The sequence below is a fragment of the Camellia sinensis genome, chromosome 6, assembly GCF_055761805.1.
Source record: "Camellia sinensis isolate YWXY chromosome 6, ASM5576180v1, whole genome shotgun sequence".
NCBI classification, from domain to species: Eukaryota; Viridiplantae; Streptophyta; class Magnoliopsida; order Ericales; family Theaceae; genus Camellia; species Camellia sinensis.
The window spans coordinates 135,943,186-135,958,254 of NC_138966.1; the positions used below are offsets into that span (position 1 = coordinate 135,943,186).

Below are 15,069 nucleotides of genomic sequence, written 5' to 3' on the forward strand. Positions count from 1 at the left end.
ACAAGTTTGTTTTTTTTTGTTTTGTTTTTACAGTAAACAACTCGGCTGACAGTCTCAATGGAAAATAACGTTGATGACATTTCTGTGAAGAGAGAGAAAGCATGGAAGAAAATGTCGAATCTAGAGAGAGAAATACAGACACGGTATGATCCTTAGAGAGAGAAATTAGGGAGAGTGACTAGAGAGAGAGAGAGAGAGAGAGAGGCGAGATCTAATTCTCGTCCCCTCCACAACGATCATCAAAAAAAGCTCAACAATCACAATCATCATCAACCCTAACCAAACCATGTCTCTGAACATGAAAACCCTAACCCAAGCCCTAGCCAAGACCGCCGCGGTCATCGAAAAAACCGTACAGACCACGGTCCAAGAAGTCACCGGACCCAAACCCCTCCAAGACTACGACCTCCTCGACCAGATCGGCTCCGCCGGTCCAGGCCTCGTCTGGAAGCTCTACTCCGCCAAAGCTCGCTCTGGATCGGCTCTCTCCCACCAGTACCCCACCGTCTGCGTCTGGCTCCTCGACAAGCGGACTCTCTCCGAGGCTCGCGTGCGAGCCGGCTTGTCTAAGTCCGTTGAGGACTCGTTTTTCGACGTTGTTCGAGCCGATGCGGCGCGGCTCGTGAGGTTGAGGCACCCTGGGGTAGTTCATGTGGTCCAGGCTTTGGATGAGAGCAAGTATGCCATGGCGATGGTGACTGAGCCGTTGTTTGCGTCGGTAGCTAATGCGCTTGGGAATGTGGATAATATTGCCAAAGTCCCTAAGGAGCTTAAAGGGATGGTAGGTAGTGATGATGGGTCAATTTTGAATTCTGAAAATTTGAAGAATTTGTTGTGCTTTTGTTTGATTGTATGTTAGTGAATGCCAATCTGATAATTGGGTATTTATGGAATTTGTCAATTATACATTTGGATTTCTGTGTGACTTAGTAAATGCCCATCTGAATCTTTGCTTGGTCTTGTGGAATCTTCATGAATTATGTGAAAACCCATCTGAAGTTTGCATTTTTGTTTTGTTGATACGTTGCAAAGGTGCCCAAGGAGCTTAACGCTGTGTTTGGTTTGGTTGGAGGATTTGGGAAAGGATTTGGATATGGAGAGGGCAATGCGTGTGAAATTATGTGAAATGTATCTATATTTTATTCACATTTCACTTATCTTTTCTCTTTTCAAATACCCCAGCCAAGCACAGTGGATGGTATGTAGGGACGATGATGGGTCAATTTTGAATTTTGAAGAATTTGTTGACTTTTGTTTGGTTGGATGTTACTTAGTGAATGGCAATCGGATATTGGGTATTTGTAGAATTTTTCAATTACTCTTTTGAATTTCCACGGTGTGTGATTTAGTAAATGCCCATCTGAATCTTTGCTTGTGGAATTCAGTGAATGCCGATTTGAATCTTCATGAATTATATGAAAACCCATATGAAGATTGAATATTTAGTTTGTTGATAGGCATGACCGTTTAAATTTCAACAATGTTATCCGTAGATAGATGCCATATGGAATTTGCATGGTTTAACTATGAAAATAGTTCAGACAAGACTTGCATGGAGAGACAAGACTTAGATTTTAAAATAATATTGAATCCTTCAAATGCTATAATGCCATCAATGCTTTATTGGATAGAGACAGAATGCTGAGCATTTAAGAAACAACATGCTCATAAAATGAGTGTAACTAAGCTGAGAATGCTTAGATGGATGTATAGTAAGATTAGGAACGATTGACCTAGAAATGAATAAATTTGTGAAATGGTAGAAGTATCACTAGTTGAAGATAAGTTGAGAAAGGATAGGCTAAGATGGCTTGGTTATGTATAAAGAAGAGCTATAGTGTATGTGTAACAGTAAGGAAGAGTAATATGATCACCATAAATGAAAATGTTAGGGGGAGGGAAAGACCTAAACTGACATGAGATGCTATAGTAAAAAAAATATATGAATTTATTTAATTTAACTGAGCATATAGTCATTGACAAAGCAATTTATAAAAATATATATATATATATATATAGGGGTGGCTTGAGATGTTCTAAATAAGTGCACTTTTTGACTTTTTATAAAAAGATATGTAGAAAAGTAAATAGGAGATGTTGATTGATGTGACCTAAATAAGTGTACTTTTGCAAAAAAGTGCAGTTATTTAGTTTATGCCAAACCACCCCATAGTCATCTATGAAGCATGGGTGCGGGTGCAGGTACGGGTACGCCGATATAAAAAATTCTAAAAAAAGTAGGGTACGGGTATAGGTACGGTTAGGGTACGTCAATTTTTTTATTTAAAATTTATAGCTAAACATTCAACAAACAAATCAAAATTAAAAAAAGAAAAACTTATTTAAAAAGTTATATAATTCTTTCTTTTTCTTTTTTGATTGTCTAAAACATAATGCAAAAGAGAGCAAAACCATGACTCATAGGTAAAAGGTGTTAGAAATAAATTGATTGATATTTTCAAAATTGAAAGAAGAATAATAAAGGCTGTAATAAATTCTAGCAGCTGTAAAAAAAAAAAAAAAAAAAAACCTCGTCGTACTGGTGCCGTACCCACTATGTATCAATGCCGTACCCATGACGTATCCAAATGTATTTGTCATATTCGGCATGTATTCGGCGTATCCGGCAACGTTCCGGTACGCGTACCCACACCCGGTAAGTACCCGGTACTCGTATGACACTTTTTTTGGAGTACCTATGCTTCATAGATAGTCATTAACAGAGCAAAATAGTAAAAAAGTATTAATATAACCAACCTCATTTGAATGAGACATGAGGCTTAGTTTGGATTGATTTAATGAATCCTTCAAATCTTTTTGAGTTTTTGTTGTTTATTTTGTGAAGAAAGAACACTTCATATTTTGTTTTCGTTTTTTTCACCTTGATCTAGGACAACTAATGTATTAACAGAGTAGAAAAATATGATGATCAAAAGGATTTAGAAGCCTTTCCTGGGCTAGTTGCTTTTGCTTTGGCCTATATGGAACTTATCCAGTTACCCCATCAAGAATATATGTCATTTTGTTTGGGAAAAGTGTAATAATTTTCTGGCTTCAATATCCATTATGTTGTATATTTACAATCTATTATTGTCTTATCTGTAGTTTTCTAAATGAGTTCCTCTGTTGTAGGAAATGGGATTGTTGGAGGTGAAGCATGGTCTGCTTCAAATTGCAGAATCCTTGAACTTCCTCCATAACAATGCACGTCTTATTCATCGGGCAGTATCTCCTGAGGTTATCAGTTACTTTGCTTATCTCTTTCTCTGTCTCACTCTAGTTCTAGTTTTGTATTTTGTAATATATATTTCCTTTTCATTTCCCTAGTTGTTTAGATAATATTAATAAAAGGCTATATGCACAATTCCTATTAAGGTTTTCGGCAAGTACATTTTTTACTTTTTTTATTGCTCCATCTATGTGTAAATAAAAATTTAGGGTAAATTACATTGACCTCCCCTGAGTAATGAGAAAAAATATAGTTAATTTTACAGTGTTGATTTAATTATGCCATATCCTTTAATACATGAAATTGCATGACATTTAGCCCCATCCCGTTAGTTATCTATCAGTTATCCGTTTGTCAATTTAATAAAATGTGATTTTGTCATACTTTATACAGTAAAATACCGATTTTGTCCTCTATAGCTTTAGACATGCTCATCCATATTGCAGCCACCAAACCACCACAATATGCAGCCACCACCACCTTAGCATATTGTTCGAAGAATACAACTTCCTCATAGACATCTTATCAAACAATTTATGTGCATTAATATCATGGATTCGCTTTCACATAGTTGCATGAAGTGGGAGCTGGGATGGGGGAGTGAGGGCCCTATAAAAGAGATTGGGGTTGGGGTGTGAGTAGGAGTGAGGAGCGAGGCTCCTATAGGATATTCTTGCTACTAGGCTTTGTTTGGCAACTTTTAGTTTTAGCTAAAAAGTCAAAAAGCCACTATAAGTTATCACATCATTCTTTCTATTTCGCACATCTTTTTGCAAAAGCAAAAAAAATTACTAAAACAGTTTGTTTTCAAACGGGGCCTAAGCCCTTATATTGTTAATCACCAAAAAATAGAGACTTTCAAAATTGATATTGAGATTGTGCTACGAATAGGCCTTTTTCGTAGATAGATTCAAAATGGGAAGCCATCGAACTAGTTTAGAGTAATTTACTTTGCTTGGTTCCATTTTTTCAAAAACACTTTTCAGAAAATTTTACTTTCTTGTTTTTCGTATTTTTTTGTTTTTACTGAATTTTTTTAATATTTTAAGCAATTTTTTTTTTAACTTTTTAGACATATCTAACATAAATATACTTAAAAAGTAAAAAAATTGTGAAAAAAACCTTTTAAAAATTCATTAAATACCAAAAATACAAAAAAAAAAAAAAGAGAATTCAGTACATTTTTTTTTTTTGTATTTTTATGTATTTATTAATTTTTTAAAATATTTTTTCACAATTTTTTTACTTTTTGAATACATCTAAGTAAGGTGCATCTAAAAAAGTAAAAAAAATGTTTAAAATTTTAAAAATATTCACTAAAAACAAAAAAACACGAAAATCAAAAAACTCAGTTTTCAAAAAATTTAATCCAAAAAACTCAAACCAAACACATCGATTGTTTTTGCAAATCTAATTTTGTTTGAATCTCACACACGACAACATCTAAAAACCATTGAGTGCCAACCTTGGCCCACCTCTACCACAACCCTGGCCTCCCCCATTCACCAGCTACCAACTTTCTTCCTCCAGACCATTGGTTGTCAATACCATCTGCAATGAGTCCAACCTTGGCCCAGCTCCACCACAACAGTGACCTCCACCAACCACACCCAGACCAACCTTTGCAACATGCCACCCTTTGCTATCCAACGTCACTAAAAGTTACAACCCACAGAGTTGCTGCTACTAAATAACTGCCATTGCACCACGCTGTCTTTCCCTTTGCAACCCACAAACTTCAACAGTGCTTGGTACCATTATTTAATCCAGAGCTCCCTATTTTTGAAATGAGATAAAAAAGATTTGGGCCTTTCAGGCCTTTCAAGGTTTCTATGCTTGTCTCAACGGATTTGGGGAAATTTGGGGGGAGAAGACAAAGGTTTCATAGAGGGGAGGAGGTGGGCTGAGGGTGATGGCAGTTGGGGGAGGTAGTTTGATGGATGATAAAGGAGAGGAGAGCGAGGGGATGCGGAAATGGGAAGAAAAGAGGTGGCAGATTGAGGGTGGATTATGGGGGGAAGCAATCTGATGGCTCCTAAAGGTAAGGAAAGTGATGAGGCTAATTAAGTAAATTTCTAGCCAATGAAAAGGGAGAAAAACAAAGTAATTTTGTATATGCTGTTAGCTCTGTTGGTGTCTTTATGCCAAAACAGTGAGACTTGTGTTTTTTCTAAATCTCAGTGTAGATCATTATTGATTACCCAAAAATTTATGTTGAAATTTGTAAACGTGTCTTGCAATCTGTAGATTAAATGACAAAGTAGTTGCTAATTTACTGTTGCAGAGCATCCTCATTACTTCAAGTGGTGCTTGGAAGCTTGGTGGATTTGGTTTTGCAATCTCGGCAGATCAGTCTGGCGATGTCGCTAATGTGCAGGCCTTCCATTATTCTGTGAGTGAACATATTAGGACTAGGGAAAAATGATTAGTTCAATTCAATCTCTACCATTTTTCCTTCTTTTTTGATAATTTGATATTAAATTGTTTCTTTGGGTTCAATTTTTAAAAAGAATGTTTTTATCTGCTCTGTATGCATGCCACAGGGTGTACATTGGATTAGTTGACTCTTTACTTTGACCCTTATTCCTCTTCCGTATGTTATCCAATATGACAGTTGATTTACGAACAATTTTGATTCATTTTATACTGCATAGGAACTCTCTGAATGATGGTAGAAAATGATGTACTTTGTTCTTTAAGCTTTATTATAGGGTGTTGGATGGTTAGCCAGTTTCACAGGAGGCTTGCTATGAGCTCTAGCTCATGGAACTTTGGTCCAAAGATGAATTGAAGTGTTTTTCCAACCACTAACTGTATTTTTTAATTGGATTTTAATTGAACAGGAATATGACGTTGAGGATTCTCTACTGCCCCTTCAGCCATCTCTGAATTACACTGCTCCTGAACTGGTTCGGAGTAAAACATCTTCAGTTGGATGTTTTTCTGATATTTTCAGTTTCGGGTGCCTTGCCTACCACTTGATTGCTTGCAAGCCTTTGTTCGACTGCAACAACAATGTCAAAATGGTATGGTTATGATATAAGCCAGTTAATTTTATCTAATTGATTGTTCACATTGTTTATAATTACAAATAGATGCTCTTTGATGAACGAGAGAGTAGCTTATTATCTTATGCCCGTCCCTTTGACTTAGAAAATATGAGGAAGAAGAACTCCGAAAATATGAGGAAGAAGGAATATATTTCTGTTATATTCAAAACTTCTTATTTTACAAGACCAGATGACACTCCTTATATAGGAGATATTACAAACATCATTATAACCCATTATATGCCACTTACATATTATATATTACCACTATCTACCACTATCATATTATATACATGCCACTATCTACTACCAACACCGCTATCATATTCTATACATGCCACTATCTATCACCAACACCACTATCATATTCTATACATGCCACTATCTACCACCAACACCACTATCATATGCCACTATCTTATTATATGCATTAACACAAATTTCCAGCACTCCCCCTCAAGCTGGTTTGAAAATATTTTCCATAGCCAGCTTGCTAGTCAGCTTATCAAATTGCTTCTTGTGTAGTCCCTTCGTTAGCACATCAGCTAATTGTTCACCTGTTGGAAGGTAGGTCATACAGATTATGCCAGCATTGATTTTCTCCTTGATGAAATGTTTATCCACTTCTATATGTTTTGTGCGATCATGTAGAACTGGATTATGAGCTATAGATATAGCTGCTTTATTGTCACAATAGACCTTCATAGGTGTCGGGTGAGAAAGCTTTAATTCTTCAAGAATTCTTTTAATCCACATTACTTCACAGATTCCATGGGCAACAGCTCTGAACTCTGCTTCTGCACTACTTCTAGCTACCACATTCTGTTTTTTACTCCGCCATGTAACTAGGTTCCCACCTACAAAGGAGCAGTATCCGGATGTTGATCTCCTGTCTGTAACACTTCCTGCCCAGTCTGCATCTGTGTATACTTCAACTTGAAGATGTCCATGTTTCTTGAACAGTAAGCCTCTCCCTGGAGTTTCTTTCAAATATCTTAAGATCTTATAAACGGCCTCAAAGTGCTCTGCCCCTGGTGAGTGCATGAACTGACTTACCATGCTGACTGCAAAGGCAATATCAGGCCGCGTATGAGACAAGTAAATCAATTTCCCGACAAGTCGCTGATATTGTTCCCTCTCTTTGACTTCTTCAGCCTTAGCAGCTTGTAACTTCAAGTTAGGCTCGATCGGAGTCTCCACCATCTTACAACCAAGCATACCTGTTTCTCCAAGGAGATCAAGAACATATTTTCTCTGATTAACGAATATACCTTCCTTGGATCTTGCAAATTCCATTCCGAGGAAATACTTGAGGGCTCCCAGATCCTTAATGTGAAATTCTTTTGCGAGTTTCTCTTTGAGGGCTGCTAACTCTGCTTCATCATTACCAGTTAAAATGATGTCATCAACATAAACAATCAAAATTGCAATTTTACTGTTTTTTGAATGTTTATAAAATATTGTGTGATCTGCTTGACTTTGCGAGAAGCCACAACTGATAACTGCCTTCCTAAAGCGTTCAAACCATGCTCTTGGTGATTGTTTGAGTCCGTATAATGACTTGTTCAATTTGCATACTCTGTCGCTTCCAAGTCTCTGCTCAAATCCCGGCGGTAGGCTCATGAACACCTCCTCTTCAAGATCACCATTGAGAAATGCATTTTTAATGTCAAGTTGATGTAGAGGCCAATCTGAATTTACTGCAAGAGATAACAGTACTCTGATGGAATTTATTTTAGCAACAGGAGCAAACGTCTCCTGATAGTCGATCCCATAAGTTTGAGTGAAGCCTTTAGCCACCAGTCTCGCCTTGTATCTCTCAACGCTTCCATCTGCGTTACATTTTATCGTAAACACCCATTTACACCCAACTGTTTTCTTGTCTTTGGGTAGATCAACTATCTCCCAAGTACCACTTCTCCTTAAAGCATTCATCTCCTCCATGACTGCTAATTTCCAATTTGGATCATCCAATGCTTCCTGTATATTCCTTGGAACAAACAAGTGTGAAATCCTAGATGTGAAAGCTCTATGGTTTTTAGACAGTCTTTGATAGGAGAGGTAATTTGCAATAGGATGTTTAATGCAATTTCGGACACCTTTCCTAATTGCTATAGGAACATCAAGGTCGGAAATAGAAGGAATAGGATTATCTAAAATTTCGATGCCAGAACTCGGGTGGACATTCGGGTCATTAGGATGGACATTCGGGTCATTATTCCTCAGATGAAATCGCTTCCTAGTATAAACCTGAAGCTCAGGATTTAGATCATTTTGTAGTACTTCTCCCCCTAAACAAGAATCTTCTTGACTAGGCACCATAGAACTTGGTTCTCCTAAGTGATCATTATCAGACAGATGTGGTTTTTGTGTAGGATAAATGACATTGGGGAGCGGGATAGAAATATCCCAAAAAGGGTCTTCTACTCCACTTGTCTCCCCCTGAAGAGAAGTGTTGGGGAAATAGGATTTTGTTTCCACAAATGACACATCCATACTCACATGAAATTTCTTGGTTTGAGGATCGAAACACTTATACCCCTTTTTGTTTGAGGAATAACCCAAAAAAACACATTTTATAGCACGGGGGTCAAGTTTTGAACGAAATTGACTAGGAACATGAACATAGGCAGTACATCCAAAAACTTTGGCGGGTAAATCAGAAAACAACCTCGTGTCAGGAAAAAAAGTTTTGAGACAATCGAAAGGTGTTTTGTATGTTAACACCTTTGTAGGCATCCTGTTTATCAAATAAGAGGCTGTTAAAATTGCTTCACCCCATAAATATTTAGGAACATGCATGTAAAACATTATAGCACGTGCTACTTCAAGTAGATGTTTATTTTTTCGTTCTGCAATGCCATTTTGTTGAGGGGTATCCCGACATGTAGATTGATGAAAAATCCCATTTTTTTCCAAAAACTCACCCAACTGCTCATTGAAATATTCTGTTCCATTATCAGGATGTAAAATACCAATTTTGGTTTGAAATTGGTTTTCAATCATATTGTAAAAATTTGTGAATAAATTTTTCACGTCAGATTTTTTATTCATCAAATAAATCCAACATAAGCGGGTATGGTCATCAATAAATGTAACAAACCATCTTTTACCAGAAAGAGTAGTGATTTTAGAAGGGCCCCAAACATCACTATGAATCAAATAAAAAGGTTTGGAAGCCTGGTAAGGTTTTGGTAAATAAGTAGAGCGATGAAATTTTGCAAAAATGCAACTTTCACAATGAAAAGAAGAACAATCAATCCCTTTAAATAATTCTGGAAATAAATGTTTCAGATAAAGAAAACTAGGATGTCCTAGCCTATAGTGCCATAGCATTATTTTTTCTCGAACAGAGATTGAACTAGTACTATTAAAGCTCTGAGCTTTTTTATTACTAACAGGTACTTCATCAAAGTAGTAAAGACCTTCAAACATCCTAGCACGCCCAATCATCATCCCCGAGTTCTGGTCCTGAAATTCACAATGGGATTCAAAAAATGTAACACGACAATTAGAATCCTTAGATAGTTTACTGACAAACAAAAGGTTACAGGCTAAGTTGGGGACGTGAAGAACAGCATTGAGATTAATTTTCTCAGTTAGTTTAATAAATCCTTTTCCTGCAATAGGTGAAAAACTACCATCGGCTATTCTGATTTTGTCATGACCAGAACAAGGGAAATAGGTACTAAATAAATGGGAAAAACTAGTCATGTGATCGGAGGCACCGGAATCTATGATCCACGGAGAGAAGTTTAGGCAAGAGAAGGCTTTAGGATTTCTACCTGTTTGTGCCAACAAAACACTAGGAGTACCGGATGAGGAGTTGGATTTTATCAGCTTTAAGAGTTGATCAATCTGCTCTTTGTTGAAGGGACCTGAATCGGCTTCATTAGCGGTAGGAAAGCCACGATTCTTCTCTCCTTGTTTGCTGCTTTTCCAGTTGACAGGTTTGCCATGGATCTTCCAACACGTTTCGCGTGTATGGCGAGGCTTGTTGCAAAAATCACACCAGACCCGTGGCTTATCATCAAACCTGCGCTGGTAATTTGCAGCCTTGTTGGCCGCAACATCGCTAATTAAAGCAGAAATTTCAATTGATTCACCAGTACCTTTTTTCTTAAGCATGACGCTCCTTCAGCTCTCTTCCCTTCTGACTTCGGCAAATATTTCGCCAATGGATCGGAGAGGAGGTCTGCCAATAATTCTTCCTCGCACTTCATCGAACTCAATGTTGAGGCCGGCAAGAAACTTGTAAATACGGCTGTCTTCCACAGTTTTCTTGTGGTGGTTGCAGTCGTCAACCGATTTCCATTCGTATGTGTTGAAGATGTCAAGATCCTGCCACAACCTTTTCAACGAATTGAAATATTTGGTGACGGAATCATCTCCTTGACGAATCTCTCCCAACTTCAAAGTTAATTCGAAAACTTGAGATTGATTTCCTAGGTCAGAATACATCTGACTAACATTATCCCACAATTCTTGTGCAGTAGGATAGCACATGTAATTAGAGCTTATATCCTCCTCCATGGAATTGACCAACCATGTCATAACCATGGAGTTTTCAGCGTCCCAACTGTCAAACAGCGGATCATTAACAGCAGGAGCCTTCTTGTCACCAGTGATGTAACCGATCTTTCCTTGCCTACGGATATACATCCGGACAGATTGTGACCAGCGGAGAAAATTATCACCATTTAGGCGGATGGTGGTGATTTGGACAGAGTGAGAGTTTGACGTTTTCACCAGAATGGTAGCGGCAGGGGTTGAAGTGGTTTCGGACGTGACTTCCGACATGGCTATGACGGTTTTAGGGCTGCTGTGTTTTTTGTAGCTCTGATACCAACTTAGAAAATATGGGGAAGAAGAACTTCGAAAATATGAGGAAGAAGGAATATATTTCTGTTATATTCAAAACTTCTTATTTTACAAGACCAAATGACACTCCTTATATAGGAGATATTACAAACATCATTATAACCCATTATATGCCACTTACATATTATATATTACCACTATCTACCACTATCATATTATATACATGCCACTATCTACTACCAACACCACTATCATATTCTATACATGCCACTATCTACCACCAACACCACTATCATATTCTATACATGCCACTATCTACCACCAACACCACTATCATATGCCACTATCTTATTATATGCATTAACACAAATTTCCAGCACTTTGTCATGGAGGATTGTCATTTCTCCCTAATCTTTTACGTACATAAATCTAGGGTTTCATTCTATGAAACACGGACACGGACACGGAACGCATACGGATACAGACATGGGACACGGCAATTTTTAAAAAATGGGGACATGGACATGATAGGGGACGCGGTAGATTTTTTAATTTTTTTATAAATATTTTTATTTTAATATACGTTAATTATTTTATTTATTCATTATATTTTTTAAATAATGTGTTCCAATTAATTTTTTTATTTTATTTTACATACATGTTTTTTTTATTTTATTAATATGTATAAGTATATATTATCTTATAAATATATTATATGTATAATAACTGTTATATAATATAATAGTTATATAATAATAATATAATAATTATATAATAATAGTAGTTATTACATAATAATAATAGTTATATAATAATAACTAAGTTGATGTCATCCTTATAACTATTATAATATAATACTTTCAGTTATTATTATTATTATATAATAATAACTAAAAGTATTATTATATAATAATAATAGTTATATATATATATATATGAATCAAGAAGATGAAAGAAGATCAAGACGTGAGAGAGAGAGAGAGAGAGAGGAAGAAGCGATCGATCGCGAGGGAGAGAGAGAAGGGGTGAGAGAGAGCTCGTTGAAGTCGAAGGGCGACTGGATCGTCGAAGTCAAAGGGGATAGAGGTTGAGGTCGACGGCTTACGGTGGTCGAAGTCATGGAGATCGATAGGCGAATCGATTGGATCGAAGTCCAGGTTTGTTTCAAGACCTTTACTCTTCTTTTTTGCTCTTTGTGTTCAGATTTGGACACGCGTGTCTCCGTCGTGTCCCCTGCAAAAAAAAAAAATTAAATTAAAGGGACACACCACCCGGCGTGTCCCGTACGTGTCCCTGGTGTGTCCCTGTGTCAGACACTGCCACGACATGAAATCTGCCGTGTCCATGCTTCATAGGTTTCATTATGCTGCTTAATTTAATGTTTTCTCATTTGTTTTGAGACTTAGTCTTGATTTTATGAAATAGTCTATTGATTCATTTGTTTTCCTCTTAATTGCGCATGCTTTGTCATTTATATATTTTAAGGTTATTTTAGGACAATCTCCGGTGAACTTTTTAGAACCAAACATGCTTCAAACACTTGGGTGGTGCACGTGTCTATTGCTTAAATACGTGTGAGACACATTGCAAGTATGGATAAAATAGTTTGGGTGCCAACGTTTAAAATCAAAACAATGTGGTTTTGATAATTATTAATCCCTCTTCTTATAGGCTTTTTAAAATTTAGAAATTTTAAAGCCTAAAACTTTCAATTTGTTTATGAATAAAACTTTCTAAAATAGATGTTAGGTTTTTTATTTTTGTTCACACTTGTTTTTGAATATATAGTATGTGGAAATAATTTCTATTTTGATATAATAAAATATAAATGTATTTGTAATGTAATAAATAAAAAATTGTGATTATTATTTTAATTTTAATTTATATATGCAAATATATTTATTTATACCTTTATCCATGTCATGTCGTATCCTAATTTTTTTGATAATTTTTGTCTCAACTCAACATCACTATATCATGCTTCTTATGTGTCTTTTTATTCATTTATATATTTTTTGGGGGTAAATTCAATGTTTTTTAAGGCAAAAGGTGAACCGAGGCGACAAGGTCTCCTAACGCCTAAGCACGAGGCGACAAGGCGAGGCGAGGCGAGGGCTTCATCAAATCGAGGCGACCACAAACGACGTTTTTTTAAAAAATAAATAGTATAGACAAAAATATAAATATTTTCAAGAACCATCATGCATTTATCATTCAAAATACTAAATATCCGTAAACAACAGAAAATATCCAATAAAGACAAATACAATCTAACAATCCAAAGGTTCTAAAAATCATCTTCAACATCAAGCAAATGAACTTCTTCTTCATTATCATTGGCTTTATCATATCCCTCCGCATCTTCTTCCTCTCCTCCATCTGAAATTGACTTTTCCTCATCAATAAGTTGTAATCTAGGTCTAGCTGCTGATTTTGAAGTTGAACGACCCCTTTCTATTGTCCTTGTTGAGCTAGTTCTTTGGCTACTTTCCTCAACTCCAGCAGCTCTAGCAACATCATCCTATGTCAAAGTATCATCCTCAAAGACAAGTTCCTCCTCCATCCTCCCAACCAACCACTCGTTACTTTCATCAATATCTGTCAAAGCGATGGGATCAATTGTGTCACAGGAATTGTATCGACGTCTCAATGCTCTATTATACTTGACAAATACCAAGTCATTCAGACGTTTTTGAGCTAACCTATTTCTGTTTTTGGTGTGAATCTGCAAAAATTCAAACCAAATAAAAATATTCAAATTTTTATCTAGGTATTAATAAATTTATGGGTATTCATATTCACTACATTTAAGAATAGGTACTCACATGTTCAAGCACACTCCAATTCCGCTCACATCCAGATGCACTACAAGTTAGACTAAGAATTTTGATGGCAAATGTTTGCAAATGTGGTGTTTCAGAACAGCATGCACTCCACCAATCAGCTATTGATTATAACTAATTAATTAAAAAGAATATTTAAAATATAAAAAACTAACTAAAATTACTTAAGTATAAAATATAGATCACCCGGTGCCTTTGTAGTTCTCTGTCTAATGGCCAAAGCCATCCCAAAGAGACCTTCAGCTTTCTTATAGGTAGTCAACTCTACGCAAACTTTATCTTGTGTCTCACTGTTTGGGACCAACCTTTGTATGCATTTATACAGGCCTGACATGACTTCCTTATCTTTCTCAATATTCGGATTTGCGTAAAAATACTCGGGGTTTAAATAATATCCAGCTGCATGCAAAGGCCTATGCAATTGAACATTCCATCTATTGTCAATTATTTCAAAAAACTTCTTGTAGTTCTCTTCATTTCCATTAAATGATTTTGCAATGGCTTCTTTAGCCCTATCCATTGCCTCATAAATATATTCGATGGGAGGCTTTCTCTCACCATTAACCAATCGCATCACATGAACAAGAGGACTCGATATTTTGAGAGCATAAAGAACAGTGTTCCAAAAAGAAGGCATTAATATGACTTGTGTTGTCTTTTTACCCTGTGGTTCTTTCGCCCATTTGCTTGTGGTCCATTCCTCTGAAATGAACATCTTCTTCAAGTTAGTTTGTTGTTGATGAATCCTTGATAAAGTTAGAAAACAGTTGCAAATCGAGTTTTGTTGGCTTGGATCAAATCCTTGCACTGGGTAAATTGCCTCATCATATTCAACAAACCAGAGCGGTTTATAATATAACCATGCATCACAATTGCTTTTTCAAATGTCTTGTTAAAGTTGGGAATTTTGAAAATGTCCTCCAACATCAAGTCCAAGCAATGAGCTGCACATGGTGTCCAATACAAATATGGCCGTTTTGCCTCCAAAAACTTCCCTATTACAAGTTAAAAAAAAAGAATGAGTTTTTAATATGAGAATTGCATATTCATATTGTAAGTAAGTACTAAGTAAATGTATACTACTAGGTTACTAACCGGCCAACACATTTGCTGAGGCACTATCTGT

General features: G+C 36.3%; 1 protein-coding gene across 2 annotated transcripts in view; it reads left to right on the forward strand.

Moving 5' to 3' along the window:
- Positions 1-15,069, forward strand: part of LOC114266881 (ARM repeat superfamily protein) — a 34,964-nt gene continuing 19,895 nt past the window's right edge. The window contains exons 1-4 of one of the 2 annotated variants that reach the window (XM_028207818.2): positions 1-781; positions 3,133-3,237; positions 5,514-5,621; positions 6,073-6,255. In XM_028207818.2, coding sequence (XP_028063619.2) covers positions 287-781; positions 3,133-3,237; positions 5,514-5,621; positions 6,073-6,255 — 891 coding nt within the window. In that variant the 5' untranslated portion in view covers positions 1-286. Of the gene's footprint in view, positions 782-3,132; positions 3,245-5,513; positions 5,622-6,072; positions 6,256-15,069 lie in introns of both variants that reach the window. The other variant, XM_028207819.2, reaches the window with a different exon arrangement.